Source organism: Biomphalaria glabrata, chromosome 15, assembly GCF_947242115.1.
Source record: "Biomphalaria glabrata chromosome 15, xgBioGlab47.1, whole genome shotgun sequence".
NCBI lineage: Eukaryota > Metazoa > Mollusca > Gastropoda > Planorbidae > Biomphalaria > Biomphalaria glabrata.
The window spans coordinates 28,228,250-28,249,034 of record NC_074725.1 but is presented as its reverse complement, the minus strand read 5'-3'; the positions used below and the strand labels follow the sequence as shown (position 1 = coordinate 28,249,034).

The 20,785-nt window shown below is 34.8% G+C and overlaps 1 protein-coding gene across 1 annotated transcript in view; it reads right to left on the bottom strand.

The window, feature by feature from the left end:
* The window catches only part of LOC106060275 (uncharacterized), a 295,644-nt gene that overhangs the window by 17,825 nt on the left and 257,034 nt on the right, over nucleotides 1–20,785 (bottom strand). Inside the window, exons 7-13 of the mRNA XM_056012021.1 lie at nucleotides 10,565–10,805; nucleotides 9,573–9,665; nucleotides 9,056–9,181; nucleotides 7,073–7,147; nucleotides 5,226–5,297; nucleotides 4,424–4,477; nucleotides 3,384–3,675 (exon numbers count right to left, since the gene is read on the bottom strand). Of these exons, the coding sequence (XP_055867996.1) occupies nucleotides 3,384–3,675; nucleotides 4,424–4,477; nucleotides 5,226–5,297; nucleotides 7,073–7,147; nucleotides 9,056–9,181; nucleotides 9,573–9,665; nucleotides 10,565–10,805 (953 nt within the window). The remainder of the gene's footprint in view (nucleotides 1–3,383; nucleotides 3,676–4,423; nucleotides 4,478–5,225; nucleotides 5,298–7,072; nucleotides 7,148–9,055; nucleotides 9,182–9,572; nucleotides 9,666–10,564; nucleotides 10,806–20,785) is intronic.

The following is a 20,785-nucleotide window of genomic DNA, read 5'->3' as shown; positions in this document are numbered from 1 at the left end:
GCATGAACCCGGGAACATCAAGATGATATGGCATGACAGGGCAACCATCTAGCATTATTGTAAGACACATTAATCTGGGTGATTTTGTAATGAATAATCAAAACTCTGCAGTTTTAGCTTTAGGCAAATCAATTTTCTTTTGATGATGTAAGCCTTAATGAGTGTGCAGTGGGCAGGAACAATTCTAAACATGAAAAAATCCCCTTTGAGACACTAATTTAACCTCTTACCATCACAAAGAAGCTACCAAAACATATACCCAACTCCTTTGTTCCCTAGGCAATTAAATTATTGAATAAAGTAAACCTTTTTGATCTTAGCTCCACTGGTAGTATGTGTGTTAATGTTGCCTGAACTCGCAGTGACTATTGTCATAGCATTGCAAAATAAATTTCCAAGTAGATCTGTTGTTAGACGGATTTAGTAAAGACTTTTATGTGCCTTGGCTTAGGCTCTTGTCTTTTAAGAAAGTTTATATTAACTCTGTCTGTCTGGGTGTCTGTCTAGGTGTATTCTTTTTCTATTTTTTTCTTCCATTTCCATTTTTGGATCAAGTTAGAAATTTGTGCAATGATAACATTGTGGATGACAATACATGAATCGATAAAATAATTAACCAATAAGTTAATCAATTGGTGGTAATTCATTAATTTTGTTTTATGTAGAAAAGGGGAGATAAAACTTGCAATATTGATTGATATGGCAGCGAAAGAATGGTGCTCTCTCCTCACTCAATATAAGCTTTGATTTTTTAAATTAAATATCTTTTTTTTTTAACTTTGCTAATTTCTTTTTGCAATCCTCCAACCAATTCTAATTTTAGCGCCATTAGTCTTTCTCTTATCAGTTTTCATTGTGTTGACTTTGCTGACCACATTAAGTGACCACATGTGGTTGTGCAAATAGACCTGACAATTTCCTTTTTTTTTTGTTTCAACTCAAGCACAGCTGCTGTTTCCCCTGCCTACTTCCAGCCTTTGTGTTTGTGTTCTAAAGAAAGAGATTCAATATGGTCCTGCTTATCAACCTAGTGTTAACCAGGCCAAATCAAATGACAACATATTTCTAGGGTGTCAGATGAGGCGACACAGAGATGACAAATCTGATAAAGGCAAATGTCAAAGTTGATACATTCAGCTGGAGAAACTGGAGCATGATGGAAGGGGGGGGGGGGGGGGAAACAGGGGAAACAACAACAGGACTAGAAATAACTGAAACATTATTAGATTTATTTGCCCTTGGCAGAATGGCCAGAATAAAGGCCAGACTCATAACGTCTGAAGAGCTGAAATAATTACAACTGAATCATTGCTAAAAAAAAATTTGCTTACATATCACACTGTTGAAAGATATTTTTTTGGTTTACAAAGCTTATATCAACTCACTCCCCCTGCCTGTATTTCTGTCGTGTAGGTATCTCTTATTCTTCCCATTCTCAATCAAGCTGAAACTTTGCACAATTATTCACTGTGCCTAACAAATCATTAATCATTCAAAAAATTAACAATTTAATACATTAAATGGTGCTAATTAATTAATTTTATTTGCTATATACAAAGAAAAAAAAACCCTTACAGTATTGATATATATATCTATATTTCCTGTAAATGTGCACTTCTTTCCTCTATATAAGCTTTGTTTTTTTTATTTATTCTTTAAATTTTACTTTATTCATGTAACTAGTTTACAATAATTATCATACACATGTATAATTATTATAACCATCATGCATTTCCACTGCTTACAATAGAGATTGTAGTTGTATACTGTAGATTCTGATTATAAACTATACAATGTCAAGGATGCTTAATTGAACCCCTCTGCTGCCAACTTCTAAAAAAAGAACAGAGCAACATCTCAATGTGTGGAAGTTGACTTCATATCAAGTTTACTTTCTCAACACCAGATAGTTGCCCATTACTTTTGAACTAAGTTTCAAGTCAAAGAGTGAAAGCCTACTGCTTCCTTCACATTGACATCATTTTGTGCTGTAAAAAGAACAGCTTAGAAAATGTGATTCTCAAGAGCATATATTTTTCACATGCTTTATAAAAAGCATAGCTTATCAACACTTCCTGTTCTGTACACCAGATACACCAAAAAGCCAGCTATTTATAGTTTTCCCACCATATATGAAAATTGCAAATTACTCATTTCCTGTTGGCTCAACAAGATGCTCTAGTAATTCTAGAAGTTTCTTGTCCATTGTCAATGCAATTTAGTCATTATTGTCTCTATTGATGGACACCAGCACTAGAGAAATGTGCCAGCATGATTCACCATTTTCTTGACTTGCCAAATTGATGAACTGCATTTGTGATTGAATTTTTCTTCCTACCAAACAGATGTGGATACTAATAGAAGTTGATTTGACAGGCTATAATGAAAGAATAGGAAAGGCTACTTAATGACCAACACATGGAGACTGAATGAAGAGAAATTGTTGAAATCATTTTTGAAGGAAGTAAATTAAGGGAAGGTCTGTCATTTTATAAGATAAGATGAAACATGGATAGGTCTTGTGTGAGAGAGACAAAGAATGGCAAGAGACAGAGGTAAATTGGTTGGCAGATCACTTGTAGGGCCTATGTAATCACTTGTGCTGCCTACTTTTGAATTCTATATATTGTGTGTCTTGGAATATGGAACAAGAAATGTGCCTTAATCTTTGTATCTTTCTAAGTAATTTATTAGGTTTTGTATTTGAGGAATATGGTTCAGTCTGTTGAGGACCCAAACAGAGGATGCATTTTCAAGCATGGGCCTTTGGCATCCCTCAGCAATATTTTCTACATGTCTCAAAGAGTTTTGCAGTTACCTAAGAATCTGGGAACTGTGACTATAAGAAAAAAAAATTGAAAAGACTTCTCTCCCATTTCCAAAAATTCTGATTCAAAATCAAAACAAAATGAAGTTTTCTTTTAGGGGTGCTGCAGATAATAAATACATTTTCAGAAAGCCTTAATAAGGTTAGAACAATTAGTAGGTTAAGATCCCTTAATAGGTTTAAAGCAAAAGTTTACAGTACATAATAGGTTTAAAGAAATGAATAGGTTTTGAGCACTTAATAGGTTTAGAGAATTGAATACAATTAGAGCACTAAATAGGTTTCGAGAATTGAATAGAATAAGAGCACTTAATAGGTTTAGATAATTGAATAGAATAAGAGTATATAATAGGTTTAGAGAATTGAATAGGTTTAAAGAATTGAATAAGTTTAGAGAGTTTAATAGGTTTATAGCACTAAATAGGTTTAGAGGATTGAATAGGTTTAAAGAATTGAATAGGTCAAGAGAGTTTTATAGGTTTAGAGAATTGAATAGGTTTAGAGAATTGCATAGGTTTAGAGAACTAATGAATCAAAACTAAAATGGTATCTCTACCTGCAGTAATTGTGTTGAACTGTATGATAATTGTCTTTCATTTTCTGGCTTGGCTCGTTAAGTTTTTGAAATAAAGCTGTGTCATCCTCTGCAACATCCACATCGTGGTAATCAGGAACCAGGAAGACCCCAGATATGCTGACATCAATGTCTAGCCCGGACAGTCGAGGCCAGACAAAGTCCAGGCTTTGCTGATTGTTGGTGATGTACATGGGAGTCTCCAGGGCTTCCATGTTAATGAGTCTCTCCATAAAGATGTTGGCAGAATGGCTCACCGCAATGTGGATACCATCTCAAGACAACAAAAAAGAAAAAGTTTAAAATGAATTTTCAAATATAGAGATCTGTACATTAGTTATGGCTTACAAGTCAATAGTTGACTGGGAATACAGCCAGTGTTAAACTATAGTTCCCCTTTCAGAGCTTGTGGACTGGACTATAGGGCAGATGATGCAAAGGTAATCTGTTTATGTGGCCTATGGTTAACAAGGGTGTCATGTGGTCAGCACAATGACTAACTGCCTTTATTTTTCTCCAACTAATGTCAGGTACCCATTAGAGCTAAATGAATTAGAAATTCCAGTCTTCATCAGGATTCGAACCTGGGACCCCCAATTTGGAAGCCAAGCACTTTACTGCTCAGCCACAGCGCCTCCCCAGAGGAGGCCCTATGCGACTTCCTTGTTACCTTATGCTTAAGCCGGCCCTGCTAATACTACATATCCCCCACTCTTTCTTGTCCTCCAGATGGCTGCTAGTACATATCCCTCACTCTCTCTTGGAAGGCTAGTAAAGTAAGTTCCCCTTTCAGACCTTGTGGTCAACCGCCTTTACTTTTCCCCAACTAATGTCCAGTAACCATTAGACTCAAAGGTGCCCAAAGATCCCAAAAATAAAAATCCCAGTCTTTACCAGGATTCAAACCCGGGACCTGCAGTTCAGAATCCAAGCAATTTACCACTCAGCCACCATGCCCCCTAGTGTTAAACTAAAGCAGGATTTAAAAGTACATACCAATTCAAGCAATCTATTTCACTTACCATCTGGTAAATAGGACTTGTTCATTGGCAGAATCCCAACAGGAAATGATACATCTAAAAAAAAAAGTGTTTGAAATTGCATCATGTCTCTTTATTGATTGAAACTTAATTAAATTTGGCCACAAGAGATTTTCAAATTAAAAAAAAAAAAAGACATTTAAAGAGAATTTTGTTTTAAAAGGATTTTCACAAGGGCCATAACTTTAGATCACTTCAACATTTTGGATTAATTGAGATGTTTTCAATATCTTTTTTTAAAAATCAATTATCAAAGTTGAAGAGGAGCATGTTCTCAAAAGTTTGTATTGATTTCTTTTTTTAAATGAATTTTCTTTATTTCTTTGCAATCCTTCTGGGAATATTGGCTAATGATCTTCTAAAAAATTTAAGAACACAAAAAGCATAAAGTTACAAAGTCTCTTTTTTTTTTAAATAAAAGAAAAAATGACTAAACAATATTGTATATACATTAAGAATTCTACATTGGTAAAGGTTAATCGTTTTAAAAGGTATCAACCCGTTGTGAGCTTGAAGTGAAATATATGAGCCGAATGACAAAGACAAGATAATCATGATGCTAAAAGCCTATAAAAAACTTTTGTATACTCTACAAATAAGAAAAATACATACTAGATACTTTAGAGTTTCTATATTGAATACAAAATAGTCAAATCAATATCTCAGTAAGAGCTATATTATATCAGAGTAAGATTTATATTTCAGTATCAATAAATTTGACACTGACCTACACAAATATATCTGAGTAAGATTTTATTTTATTATCAATATATTTGACACTGACCTACACAAATGGTGTCTCTCTGCGTTGTACAAGGTGCTGCCTCATACTGAGTAGGTCCACAAGCTGTACATCCTACAAAATATTCAATTCATTTATTTTATTACAAATATGATTTTTTTGTTTTATTTTTCCAAGTTGGTTAAAGACAAGGACAATTTTAAAATAAAACAATAAATGATTATCTATTAACTGACTAATGCTACAAGTTGGAATATTTGTAAAATTGTACCATTTATGTCCCTTGTTTCTATTAAATTGTTTTTACAATACCATTATTTCTGGGATCATCTTTTAATACATCTAATAAAAGCATTGCCAGCCATCTTAATTAGGGAAAATCTTTTCTTTGTATTAGTGCCTAGATGGTATATGATGTGCTTGTGGGTTACTTTTAGTCTTGTAGTAATTCTAAATCCATTGATTTACACATTTGTGTGCTAGAGGTCCATAAGAATAGATCACAGAAGCAATTCAAAACTGAAAAAGTTTGCAGAATGAACAAGCACAAGAAATTCTTTGAATCTGTTAACCCAAATTTTTTTTATGAAAATGAAACTACTAAAAAAAAATGCACATTTACAACTGGCTCCTCAGTTTCTCTTCTGTTCCACTTATAGGGCTATAGTCCTCTCTATTTAGATTTTCAGGAAAGAGAAAGAAACTAAAAGCCATTTCTAAACTCTCTATCTTTTGTCATTCTAGTATTTTTACAGTTGATGGTGTCAAAGACTTCCAATGTCACCAGCAGTGGCGTAGCTAGGGTGGGGGAGGAGGGGGGAGAATTTCAAAAGCCCCCCCAGGTCCCAACTTGAGGAGGGGCCCCAAAATGAGTGTTTTTTACATTAAAAATTAAATATTATGCAAAATACAGGGACCCTCAAACGAAGGAAAATTCTTAGCTAGGCCTCTGATCACCAGCCAAACTATGTTCCCATGTATTTTTGGTAAGTGATGCTATATAATATAGCAACCCAAGGACTGGTGTCGAGTATGTGAATCTTTCCCATTCATCACGTAATGGCAAAGTCTACAGAGATAGAAAAATTCCTTATCTTTTTTAGCTTATTTGTGATGTCTTTTGAGATTTTGCCACCGAAAAATGGATTTGAATATTATCAAATCTACACTTTACAAGAAAAAAAGTATTATTTTGTAATTAAAAACTTATAGAAAACTTATAGAAAAAAACAATTTGAAACATTTATAAATAGTTTATTTGTGAGTTATTTGTGAGTTATGTTCAAGTTATAGGGAAATCAATCACAAGGCAAATGTCATTTCCATAAAACAACTGAATTTGTTTTGAAGAATCAAACCCAACCAATTTTTTTTTATGACACTTTAGAGTATAATTTTTTATGTAGCACATCACACTAAAACAAACATGAGATAACTCTGGTTCATAAAGAAACTCTCTTCTTGACCTATGGGATAGGAAACTAATTTAAATATAAGACTGTCAAAGTAGTTTATTAAGCAGGAAATTCAACCTAGTTGATCTAACCAGATTGTTAAGATAGATACTTGAAATGAAATAACACATTCATAATGTAAACAAATACTGACCATGCACCCTTTCTAGGGACATTTAAATTTTTGGGACTTGCCACAGCAAACAGGGAGTATCAAAGTGAAGATGAAGCTGATGGCCAAGACTAATCAGCCATCTTGGCTCACAGAATAGTCTCCCCTACAAGTGGGCATAAGTCGTCCTACTATATACAATATACCTAAAAGGGGGGTTAATCTACAATATTATGAGCTACTGAAAGGGGTGTAACATTCCATCAACACAGATTACCAAATGAGTAGACCAGTCATGAATCTCTAAACAAGAAATGACTTACGTTTACACAAGGCATCTGATTGGCTGTTACAAGATGAAACTAAATAGTGATCTGTTGGGCAAGTGCTGGTGCATGCTGGGGAAAAAATTTCCTTTAAAATTAATTCATTCCAATATTTAAAAAAAAATTAATATCCTACACAATTATTTAATATGCAGATAAAGTTACATTTTTATTTTTTAGATGTTTTGGATGTTCAATCATATTTAAAGATTATTACATCTAATTCCGAACGACAGTTCTGCGCGCAAACCGCAAAACCAGGCAGCCAGGTAACTGTACATATTATTTCTCCCAAACCCATTCTCAGGTCAAGTGTAAAACATTTGTTTAATGTATGTAACATAACCTGAATCAATTAAAGTTAACTAATTAGTCAATTAATTATTAGTATGCCACACGACGGTGGAGAAGATCAGCTGACAGCGTGGAGAAGATCAGCTGACAGGGTGGAGAAGATCAGCTGACAGGGTGGAGAAGATCAGCTGACAGGGTGGAGAAGATCAGCTGACAGGGTTCAAACCTAGGACCATTTAGACAACAGTCCGTCTTCTCCTTTGTGATAGAATCTTGAAAAATAATGATAACAGTTTTGTAGCAAGGTGATTGTGACGACAAATCCAAGCAGAAACAACACAACCAGGAAGCCAAACCAAAAATGTATTCTCCTATGAATGCACCGCTGATGGAGTGGCTAAGTGCTTAAGCACTTGGCTTCTGAACCTGAAGTATTGGGCTCAAATCTCAGCAAAGGCTTGGATTTTGAACTTCAGGATTTTTAGGCACCCCTAAGTCCACCCAACTCTAATGGGTACCAGACTTTAGCTGAAGAAAGTAAAGGCGGTTGATCGTTGTGCTGTCCACATGACACCCTGCTCATTAACCATTGATGAAAGAAAAAGATGACCTTAACATCATCTGCCCTACAGATTGCAAGGTCTGAAAGGGGAACCTTTTACATCTTTTCATTATGCATCAAATAAAACAAATTGTTAAAAGTTTTCAATGTCCATTCATGACATTTGTTCTTTTAACTCAGAAAAAACTATCACAACTAGATTATTCTAAGCACCTTAAACTACATCATACATGTACTTTTTGATGCAAAAAAAAGATTTGTGTAAACCAAACAGTTAATTCTGGCTTCAGTGTTTCTGTCTGGTAAAAATTTCGAAAATGTTATTTCTCCCACACCCTCTCAAAGATCAAGTGGAAACTTGACACATTTATTGATTGTACCTAACAAAACAATCAATTTAAAACATTAACTAATAAGTGAATAAATTAATAGTAAATAATTATTTTGTTTGATATCAACATGGAAAATAATCCTTCATTCTTAGATATGGCTTAATGTTGGGTTTTGTCCCCTTAGATGTTTGTTTGTAAAATGTTTTCCATGTTTCGGATGTTCCTTCAGAGTTGAAGATAATTTACTTCCTAGTCCAAACCTCCGCAGGACAATGGGGGATGGGAGCAGGCAGGGTTTGAGCCCGGGACCATCAATAATTCCGAACGACAGTTCTGCGCGCAAACCGCAAAACCAGGCAGCCAGGTAACTGTACATATTATTTCTACCAAACCCATTCTCAGGTCAAGTGTAAAACATTTGTTTAATGTATGTAACATAACCTGAATCAATTAAAGTTAACTAATTAGTCAATTAATTATTGTCATTAATTATTTTATTTTGATATCGAAAAAGGAAAATAACTTCTACAATATTGAGAGATGTGAAAAATAAGGAACTCTTCCCCTTAGATAAGCTTTTTTTTAAAAAGTATTTTCTTTGAACTAAAGAAACCACAGAAATGGATTGCTGCCTGGAAATGTGGTTAGGAGCTTCAGACTTTGTTCCTGAATTCAAACCTTTCCTTTCTTCATTGTAGGAATTTGTGGCTAGAATGTGTACATCTTCATATCTGAATGAACGCCTGAAGCAAAAAAGGATATAAAAGAAACGTGTGGTAAATAATGTTGTACCATGGCATTTCCAGTCTTTGAAGAAATATCCTGCGCGACATCTGCAGTTAATGGATTGGTCTGTGGAGGTATCACAAACAACAGCGATTTGACAACTTTTAAAATCATCTGTACACCTGTGTGCATCTGTTGAATCAAAAATAACCGGTTGAGAAACTTCAAAGGCATTTCAACATGTGGAATAAGCATTTGTGTAATTTGAAAATTAATTAGAGCATAGTCTATTGCCCAAGTAAATTAATCAACAGATCTGTTGTGCTTTTCATTTTAACCATACTTTGTCTGTTGTATTTATTCGTCTTTTTTATTTCTTGTAAAATTCCAATCCTACTTTTTCATCTTTTTAGACAATATTCTGTTGGAATGTTATATTTAAAGGAAAAAAAAACACAAATACCTAAATTTTACACAAGATGAGAAATACTTACACTCTTCAAATTAAATAGAAGAAAAAATTAGAGAATCATAAATAAGGGCATTTCAAATTAAGTCAAAAACCCTAGTTCCCAGAACTTACCTAACAACTGAAGTCTGGAGACTAAAGACAAACTGGAATGATCTTTGGATAATTTGGTGAGTTCAGGAAAGTCTGAGAACATTCGAACTTTCCCTGTGGAGACAATCAAAGACAAGAAAGTCAAGGCACATAATTTAACTTTTAGAATTACACTTAATAATTCCTATTGATTCTTTATAAAGGCTTATAGAGTCTACTAAACAGAAAGTATCTTTAATAAGGAATGTTAACAAGCATGTGGAGTCAGAAGGTAAGATCCTATGGAACAGCAAGAAAAACATAAAAATTACTTTAAAAAACGTGTATCGATTAGTTTGGATCAGTCATGTGATTAAATTTGTACTAGATCTAGACTAGTTTTTCCCAAAATGTTTCATCAGCGGAACAATCGGCACATTTGGAGTATTTAGCAGAACGCTTATTTTTTAGAAATGTTAATTCACGGGTGGCATACTAGTTAACTATTTCAGAAGCTTTGGAACACCTATTCAGTCCTCAGGGAACCCAGAACAAATGTTTGAAAAAAACTGATCTATACTAACAATAATAAATCTGTGTGTTTATAATTTTTTTTTAACAATTATTTTTTATAGAGCTATTTCATGCTTTTAGCTTTCTCAGTGTACTATGATCACTTGTCTGTAGTGGGGTAAGGGGGCAGGGGGTATATAGGTGAATGTTTCTGTAATTGTTTTTTAAATGCATAGAAAAAAAAAAGTGGTTTACTTGAATTTGAACTCAGGGCTCAAGCCTCCTCAAGCTGACTAATTCAACTTATATTACAGCTTCTGTCAATATAGCCTACTAACCCATCTGTCAAGTATGATTTCTTTCCCTTGTTAAATTAATTATCAATAGTTAATTAACCAATTGGTTAATTTAAAAAAAAAAAGATTCTTGTGTTGTCAGCTAAAAAAAAAAAGTAATTGTGCAAAATTTCAGCTTGATCCAAAATCAGACAAGACAGAGTGAATTGATAAAAACAAACTTACTTAATGTGTTACTGGCAGGAAATGTGACATGAAGAGTTGGCTTCGTGTGCAACTTGGAAACAGCAACAGTTAGCACGAGCAGCAGCAGTGCAGCAAAAAACAAGATGGAGAAGGCTCTGGAAGAAAACTTGACTTTGAATTTGGCAGGAGCCGGGTCGTGGTGGACTGCATGGCCATGAGCTGAGGTTGGATTTCCAGGGCTCTGGCTGACCTCTGTACTGTTTTCATGGCAGTAGGTAGCCTTAAAAATATATAAACAACACGTCTAGTGTTATTGGTGGAAGATATAGTATATCTATATGAGAGTATGAAACAGGAGTGACAGCCCTTGACTAAAGTAAATAAAACCCATAATAAATCAATCCAAGCCGAACCAAAGAAAATCAATTTAATAAAGAGTAAAGCAAATAAAACCAAAGTCAATCAATCTAAAAAAAAAAAAATCAAACTAAATACAAATTGAACCAAACCAAACCAAATGAAACCAAACAAAATTAACTTCAGAGCTAATCGAATTAAATCAGATCCAACCTAAAAACATTAATTAAGGCAATACCAAATGAGTTCAAAACTAATAGAGCGAAACAACCAGAAATAGCGATTGTTCTGCAAAGGCTGAAGCAGCTCACATTTTAACAAGCAAAATATAAGGGAAAGAACTCCACACTTACAGCTATATCTTTCAAAAATGTAGATATAATTTCCCATATTCGATATCAAACAATTAATTAATTACCAATAGTTAATTGACTAATTGGTTAATTTTTTTTTATTGATTTATGTTTTGTTAGATAACATACATAATTTTTTAAAGTTTTAACTTGAATGAGTGTGGGAGAAATATCGTGCGCAAAGTTTTTACCAGACAGACAGACAGACATAGTGACTTGATAAAAGCTGTCTAGAATGAAACAACATAAACTGTAAAAAAGTTAGACAACAGAAAGTCGGCATTGTTGCTAAATTTAAAAAAAAAAGAAGGGGGCGGGGGACTAGGGCAACTACTATGTTAATGACTCGTAAAAATCACTGCATCTTACATTGGATTAGCGCACGAGGTCAATCCAAGACTTAAGCTGTTGCTCTGGTCCACTAATCACTTGGATAATCCTTCCAGCTTCAGACACTTTTTTTTTTTGCGTGTAAACTCAAAATGTGACGTGTACGCGACTCGATCCCATACGTTATGCTAGCTTTTTGTTGCTCTAATATCGCCGGTAATTAGCACACAGAATAATCCAAGCTATCCGGCGACAGGGCTAAGACTTGTCAATCTGTTCAAGTTTTCTAATATTGATCTCTTCAAGTCATTTCCGTATCGTTTTTTAAAGTTAAGTAGTAAAATACTAGTTTGTGATGGAGAAGAATTTGACCCATTTCTATACTTAGGGTCAAACATAACAAGGACGTAATCATCTTCTTTTTTGAAGTAACGTCTGTATGATATAAGATAAGACAGAGCATCGATAAAAGTGATGAAACCTGTTTAAAGCTTGGCATCAACTGCCATTGCCAAACTGTGGAAAAATCTGGAAGAGTAACATTAGCTTGCCAGCAAACTTAAAGCTGTAGCTATTCTTCGCTAGTGGTCTCTGTATTTCAAAACTGTCGTGAAAGCCTTTGGGAGTAAATGCTTCAGACAAATGCTGGGTATCAGATACCAGGTAAATAAGATACAAAAGGCTGAACTGGTTCGGTCGTATTGTAATGTATTTCTACATATGCCTACTACCCAAGTTGAGAAATAAATTCATCTTATTCTGAAATACCCAGAAATACCAAGAAGTACCCGGAAACGCTTAGGCTAAACGTTAAAAATAATAAATAAATCTCTAAACCAGTGGTGCTCAAACTTGTTCTACCTGGGAAAAAAAAAGGGGGGGGGGGTAAACACATCACCAAGTGCTCTGTGCTATGTAGTCAAGTAGTCTACACAAGACTCTGCATGTTTTCAATATTAAATGTACATTTTTTTTGACTAGCCGGATATTACCCGCGGCCTGCGGGCCTTAGTTTGTGTATTACTAATCTAGTGGATTGGATTTAGATCTATCTCAAACTTAGCTAATATTCCTTTCAGGTTTATTTCTTTCGCCACGAAAATTAACTCTTTCTCTCCTAACTGACGATACCAGCGTTGATTCCACCAGAATATGGTAAATAATTACGGAGAGAAAGAGTTAAAGTAGATGGCGAAAACGTGTTTACCCGATTTGTTAAAAAAGTTTATTTCTTTAATAGAGATAAATTTAACTTTTAAAAAAATTTTTTGGGGACGCCTTGCTGTGGGAGGGACATTAAACACACACTACGGTCTCCGCCATGTTCTAAGGAACATTTATGCCAAGTTTTATCAAGATTGGTCAAACGGTTTCTATTTCTATGCGGGACACACATACATACATAAACACACCTTACTTTCTGCTTTATATATTAGATTATTAATTTTCCTGAAATGGGCATTTCCATCAGTGATCAAAGGTCAGGGAGAACTATTTTTTTTTTTGTATTACAATGAATAGGGAATTTAAAAAAAAATATATTGCGATCTATGATGCAGATGATGTAAAGGTCATCTGCATCTGTGGCCCACGGTTTACGAGGGTTTCACGTGGCCAGCATAACGACCAGCTGCCTTTACTTTTCCCCAACTAATGTCAGGTATCCATAGAGCTGGGTGGATTCAGAGGCGCCCAAAGTTCCCAAAATGAAAAATCCCAGTCTTCACTAGGATTCGAACTCGAGACCCCCGGTTCGGAAGCCAAGCGCCTTACCGCTCAGCCACCAAGATTGGAAATAATACATTATTTCTTTTCTATTTTGTTAAAACACAGAATATCGGACCACGCTAATGCATCGAGCACCCAATCCTTTTATCTACTCATCTCTATGTTAATACGTGCATATCTGTCGTGCATATCAGTTACCTTTGAAACTTGTCTTTCCATGTTTGCTTTCGTCGAATACATTTGCATTCAAATTCAAATATCACGCAATTAATCAGCACGATAATGTTACCCATTAGCAGACGTGACCTCTTGGCATTCAAACAATTAAGTGCATTTACTAAAAAAAAAATGTATTGATTTTAAAATGTGAGCAATTAGCGCATGTGGCCCACATTGTGCTTCACCCCTCCATCAAAAAGATTTTTTAAAATTTAAATTTAATGTCGCGATTTTTAGTTTGTGAAAGAGCAACAAGTAACAATTAAAAGTCATGCATACTCGAATCCGCACGTCGATTATTATGTAACAGTATCGATTCTTTTTATGCAATATTTTTCTTCCGTGTATCTCAGATATCGAGTGTGATATGCTGGCACCCGATTTGTCCTTGGCCTCGTTGGATAAGAAAACGTCGATACTGGTCTAGCAGAAGACGTTTAGTTAGGACATGGTGTTGGAGATTATGGATGATTTGGGGGGGGGGGGGGTTAGTTGGGAGACAAGGGGACAATGTAGTCGTTTGAAGTTGGTCAGCCTCTTTCAGACATTACGATCTATAGGGCAGATGATGTAAAGGTGATTTGTTTCTGTGGCCCAGGGCTAACGACGGTGTCATGTGGCCAGCACAACGATCAACTGTCTTTACTTTCCCTAACTAATGTCAGGTACCCATTAGAGTTGGTTGCACTAAAGATCCCGAAAATTAAAAAAAAATCCTTTTTCACCATGATTCAAACCCGGGATCCATCGGATCGAAAGCCAAGTGCTTTACCACTTAGCTTCCAAGGGCTTTGACGCAGAAAGTAAAATAAGAGAGAGAGAGAGCGAGAGAGAGAGAGACAGAGAGAGAGAAAGAGAGAGAAAGCGAGAGAGAGAGACAGAGAGAGAGACAGAGAGAGAGAGAGAGACAGAGAGAGAGAGAGAGACAGAGAGAGAGAGACAGAGACAGAGAGAGAGAGAGAAAGAGAGAGAAAGCGAGAGAGAGAGACAGAGAGAGAGACAGAGACAGACAGAGAGAGAGAGAGAGAGATGGAAAGGAGAAGACAAACTAATGAATAGTTCTAGCATTAACTATGAATAGTTCTAGCATTAACTAACTAACCGTTCAGTGGTTCTAACATTAACAAAACAGACTGATCAGTGGTTCTAAAAATATCAAAATAAACTGATTTAGGGGTTTTAACATTAACAAAACAAACTGATCCGTTGTTAGTAGATCTACATTAACACAACGAACCTATCAGTAGTTCTAACATAAACATAACAAACTAATCAGTGGTTATACCGACCCCATTAACCTTATGTTCATATCAAAATAAAATAAAAAAAAAATCAAAGCATTTTTTTCTCTCCTAATGTCGACTTTGGAGTCCGCCAGTCAGTCCAGTGATTGACAACAGCCTTACTAACGACGTCTGCCACCAACTCGATACTTTGATTGTGGTCCTACAATTGTGGTGTGACGAAAGACCCAGTCAGCTGACGCTAACGAACATTGTCTGACGAACAACGGAATGTTCTAAGTACCCAAACATTACTTCGGTTACACGGTACATTTTAAGAGCACCTGCTTGAGGGGCTTTCCAAAGGGATGAAAACCTGCCCCTTTCTACAAAATAAAAAAAGTAAAATAAAAACCCAGATGTAGCTTCAACAAAATACCTATATTGGATTCAACTGACTCTCTTTAATTAATTATTGTAAAAAAAAAAATTCGCTTTTTTATTTTCTATATTTTGATATCAAACATAGCAAAGTTCTAGATTCTGAAATGAGTTGGAAAATAAATATTTCAAGTGGATCAATCTTATTAATATACAAGTTGGCTTCCTTCAAGTTTCTCTTTAAAAAAAAAAGTTGCAATTAGCGTAATTACAACAAAATTAGAAGCAGATGTGTGCAAGGAAAAGTTCAAGGTCAAAATGATGTTAATCAGAGTGATCTGCCGTTTTGATTTCTGGATGTCTGACATTGAAATTTTAAACCCAGATTTAGTGTAATTAAATAGATAGAATGGCTAACAGAATTAGTGGACTATCAGGCAATTAACAGTGACGTCTTATAGAGCTAGGAGGAAGCTGAATTAGACGAATGAATACTTTTAAATATCTTTTACGCGAGCAGTAAAGCTTACATAGGCAGGTTTGTTTTTCAAACAAGAGCAATAAGCTACATTTTAATACGATTCGATGGCATCTTGACATCAACATCTTCCATTCTTCAATGGAATACTGTATTGTACAGGTCGTTTTTTTTTTTTACGGTACGCACCGGTACGGCGTACCGGCACCTTTTTGAATGCGGGGTAAATAATATTACTTTTCTTGTATTTTAACGTTTATTATTAATTTATTAGTAGTTAAAAGGTAAGCAATCAATCACTGAGTACCGGCATCTATTTATTTATTTATTTTAAAGGACTGTTGTTTGTATGCTCATACTCTTAGATACACAATATAAGTTTATTTATAAGATTGCTACCCAGAACAAATATAAAGGTTTTACAAATATGAGTCTTCAATTTTTGAAATGAAGTTGTTTTTTTTTTTTTGCCGTCATTGATCATAGATCTAGAATCTAATTAAAAAATTAATACATTAAAAAGCTAACCAAATGTAAGAATGAAAGCGTTTGAACTATGAGCATTTTTACATAGCTAATATCAACTTAGTATAGATTAGTCTGACCAAAACTTTGCACACGTCATTTCTCCCACACCCAATATCGGATCAAGCTGAAATTTTGCACAATAATTTCTTTTGCCTGAAAACACAAGAATGAATTTTAAAAAATCAACCAATTAGTTAACTATTGTTAATAAATTATTATGTTTGGTATCTCAAACAAGGGAAAGAAATAGTACTTGACTGAAGTGGTAGTATAAGCTGAATTAGTCCCCTTTATAGATTGGCGTTTGTGGTAAAGTACAAATTTAATTACATGACTGATCCAAACTAATTGATATACTCAATATAAGCTTTGTTATTTAAAAAAAAATAATTTTATTTTTGCTTTTTTTTTTTTTTTTAACTACGTTGGATGGCAGACTGGTCGAGTGGTACAGCGCTACGGCCTGTCGTCACGATGGCTTGAACTCTAATCCAGCATCTGTCATGCCCTGCCCTCTTAAAGCATCCATCTGATACGGTAAGATTATGGGGTTAGATAAATCTTTCGACATTGACTACATTTCTTGTAAAGAAATAAAATAGAATAAAGTCAAACAATTAAGTGCAATACACAAAAAATGTATCGATTTTAAAAAGTGAAAAATCAGCAGTTCAAATCCTGGTGAAGACTGTGATTTTTAATTTCGGGATGTTTAGGGCGCCTCTGAGTCCACCCAGCTGTAATGGGTACCTGACATTAGTTGGGGAAAAGTAAAGGCGGTTGGTCGTTGTGCTGGCCACATGATACCCTCGATAACCGTGGGCCACTGAAACTGATGACCTTTACATCATCTGCCCAATAGACCGCATGATCTCTTTTGGTCGTTACAGGTAAAAAAAAATCCTAAGAGTATATACTTTGTGAATTGCAAAATCTGAAAGATAGGTTTATATTTTACTAAAGATTATCAAGATATTTAGGTTATTTTGATACGCTTTATAAATTAGATACACGTAGAAATAATATTAATTGCTCTTAAAATTCAATAAAATTTTTAAAAAGCACACACACACTAATATTTCCAAAACCCCTGGCAAATGCTATTGAAAAAAACAATTCTATCTCGACCTGGAGAGTGATCTCCCCGTTCACTTCTGCTAAGCAGATCTCTAGAAACGTCTCTGAAGCTACACCTGCATCACATTGAGCTGCCTTTCAAGTGTTCTGTGTTTCCTAACTGCTTCAAATCTATTAACCACACTCAAGCAACAAGCCGGTACAAACACGAGAAATGATTCTCAGAACTCGGAATCTCCATTTTTATTTTCCATCTTTTGTGCGTCGAGACGTTTCAAAGTGTTATTTGATTAAACTGTGTATCTCGAAGTTGACTTAAAGTTTTGATTCTACGCCAAGTTAGACAATGTCTTCTTGTCCACCCCCCACCCCCCTTATTGTTTTGTCAATAGTATTTGTTTCGTTTTTTTTTTCTTTTTAAGAATCTTATATTTGAAATGCAAATTTAATTCTATATTATGACTTTTTTTGTTGTTGTTTTTTTAGTCTAAGGTAATCTTGTTACCACAAAAAAAGGTTTGTTAGTCTCTGTTAGCAACCACGACCTATATATTAGGTATAAATAGACCAGACGATATTGTTATATAGTTGGTATTTTTTTTTTCACAGCTAAAATTTCATTTTAACATTGATCGGGTTTTGTTATTGTCTCTACATTCTGCATAAGCGTCAGCAAAAGTTTTAACCAGTCGATAGCTAGCGACCTGGAGAGTGCAACAGGACTTTCGAAACTAGCAAAATACAAGAAAGTACACACACAAAAAAAGCTTCTATTTTTTTATCTTAAGCGTATCAATTAGCTTCGATCAGTCATGTAATTAAATTGGTAATAAGCCTTAAACGACAATTTATAAAGGGGACTAATTCAGCTTAAACTGTCTGATATAAACTTTTCACATGTAAATTATGAGTGAGTTTGTTGTGGATGTACATTTTGGTTTATCATAGTTATAATGTTTGGTTTGGTGTAATGCACAAATTGTAAGACAAATTTTTTACGGACAATAAAGATTATTATTATTATACCACCATTTCAGTCTAGTACCATTTCTTTCCCATGGAAAGGGGACTAATTTAGCTTATACCACGACTTCAGTCAAGTAATATTTCTTTCCCTTGTTTAAGATATCAAACAATGAAATTTATTACCGATAGTTAATTAACCAATTGTCATTTATTTTTTGATTCTTGTGTGTTCAGGTAAATTTTTTTTTGCAAAATTTCAGCTTGATCCGAGATTGGTTGTAGAAGAAATAACGTGCACAAACTTTTGACCAGACAGACAGACACACACACAGGCAGACAGACAGACAGAGTGAATCGATAAAAGCTTTGTACAAAATCATTTATAGATCAGTGTAAAGGCAGAGAGACGAAAAAAGTTATATCTAACTTTAAAAAAACTTTAAAATATCTAAAAACAAAATGAGTACAAAATCATCCCTACAGTTCCTAATATATTATACTATAAACTGTTTACATAGAGAAAATCTAACTATAAGAACTGCAATATTATTTTTTTAAAAACAAAAGCGACTTTTGTATGAGTGACCATCACATTTTTTTTTTGGTGTCCAGAAGTGGGCAACTTCGAAATGCTCCAAGTCTTTACAGCTGCAAACACAATGATCATCTGCTAACAATACCAAGGTTACTATCATCATTTAGATCGACGCGTATGAAAAACACATTTACAAGAAAAACTCTTGCCTAAAAAACAGGACCACCCCAGAATAAAAACACACACACACACATTACACTGGGCCGCCACACAGACACTCACACTGAGAGGAGATCAGAAATAAAGAGACCGTGATTGGGGAAACTAGTCAGAGTCCGTTTTCTTTTCCCGCCCAGTGAAAGCTTTCAGGCTAGAGGGTGAGGCAAGTCAAAGGTGAGAGAGATGAGCTCAATGATTTCACTTCGCAAGTGTCAAAGGGTTAATGAAGAACAGCCCATATAGTCCACTGTAAGCAAAGCAATGTCGTTTATTTTCATTACAAGAGAATGAACTTAATAGAAATCAAAGAAGATCAGATATTTTTTGTTCATAAGAGTATTACCAGAATGACTGTTTTTTTTTTTGTATGTGTATTATATAGGTTATAATACACAGTATTTGGGAGTAGCAACCCTTGGGGTGGTTGTTGTTAGTAACCAAGATGGCGTTCCATTAGACAGCTGAATAGTAAATATTTAAGGGAGATAATTATAATTGAAACTTTTAAATTTATTTTTGCTACAAGAACTTTCAATTTAAAAAATTATATATGCAAGAGGCGAGCTATTTTTAAATTATAAATGGTTTTATTGCTTGATAAAGAGTGTGTTTAATCTTTCAAGGATACTTCTGGAAGAATTCAACTGTTTTATTTTATAAAGACTAAAAGAGGAATTCTGTTCGAATCCCCGCAGACAGCCGAATATACGTTGAATTTATGTGTCCCATTCATACGTCACTGTTGGGATGACAATTGTATTGAATAGGTGGATATTTGTCTGAAGTCTAATAACTTGGCTGGTCCAAATAGGCCGCAGGATTAAGAAAATGCTCCCCGCCTTTCCTATTGGACATGCCTCCATCATGGTAGGCATCCCCATCGTTTGCTAGGATCCTGCTTAAGTATGTCAATTTATTCATGTCAAGTCTGACGGGAGCACCCTTTGCCTTATATTTCACTCGCACAATTCTAGTTTTATAAAATTAATAGGGACCTCACACATTACAATCTCTCATAGCAATGACTAAGCTAAACCAAGATGGCTGCCGCATTTCTCTATTCTCGTCTGCGCGTTTCTTTTAAAAATTAATCGGAGTGATTCCCCCCTTCATTTGTCAAAGATCGTCCATTATTAAAAATCAAGGATCTATGTAATAAGGTCCAACTGTCCAGCTGAATTAGAGGATTGCAATATGTGCATCGATGACTGTGAGGACAGATCGTAGAGGACATATAGGACAATGTCTGTAAATAGAGGACAACATAATCCTCGTCTTTGTTTTTCGGTTACATTTAAAGCAAACACACTTCCCCAACGAGCGGAAGCATAAAAAAACAAAACAAAAAAACACGATCCATATGTATTGCTGTAACTGTAAGCCAAGTCTCAATCTATCTGTCTGGTCAACAAATCAAACACACATTATGCTAGAATATCAACATCCGATTGTTGCCCTTGGGGAAAAATAAGGGAGGCAACAAGAACAAAAAAAAAAAAAAACCAAAGAAAAAAACACTCCCAAGAATTGTACAGAGAATGACCATTGCCATTATTTTTTAAAACAGTGATTGCAAGGGAAAACGATACGCTTTGTCTGCAATTAATTTTTCACTTAGAAAGTCAGTAATACCTAATTGTATATTAAATAATCAAAAAGAGCTAAACCTAAAGTTTTACTTGCTGTAACAGTTAGGGAATTTCCAATTCTTCTCTATTTAGGGATTATCTTATACTATCTTATATAATACAGAGGTTACTTCAGAAAAGAAGATGATTACATCCTACGCGTCATGCATTCAGTCATGCATATTAACCAATGACTTAAATTCAGCCAAGTCACTGGTTTTCCTGGCTAGCTCAGGCA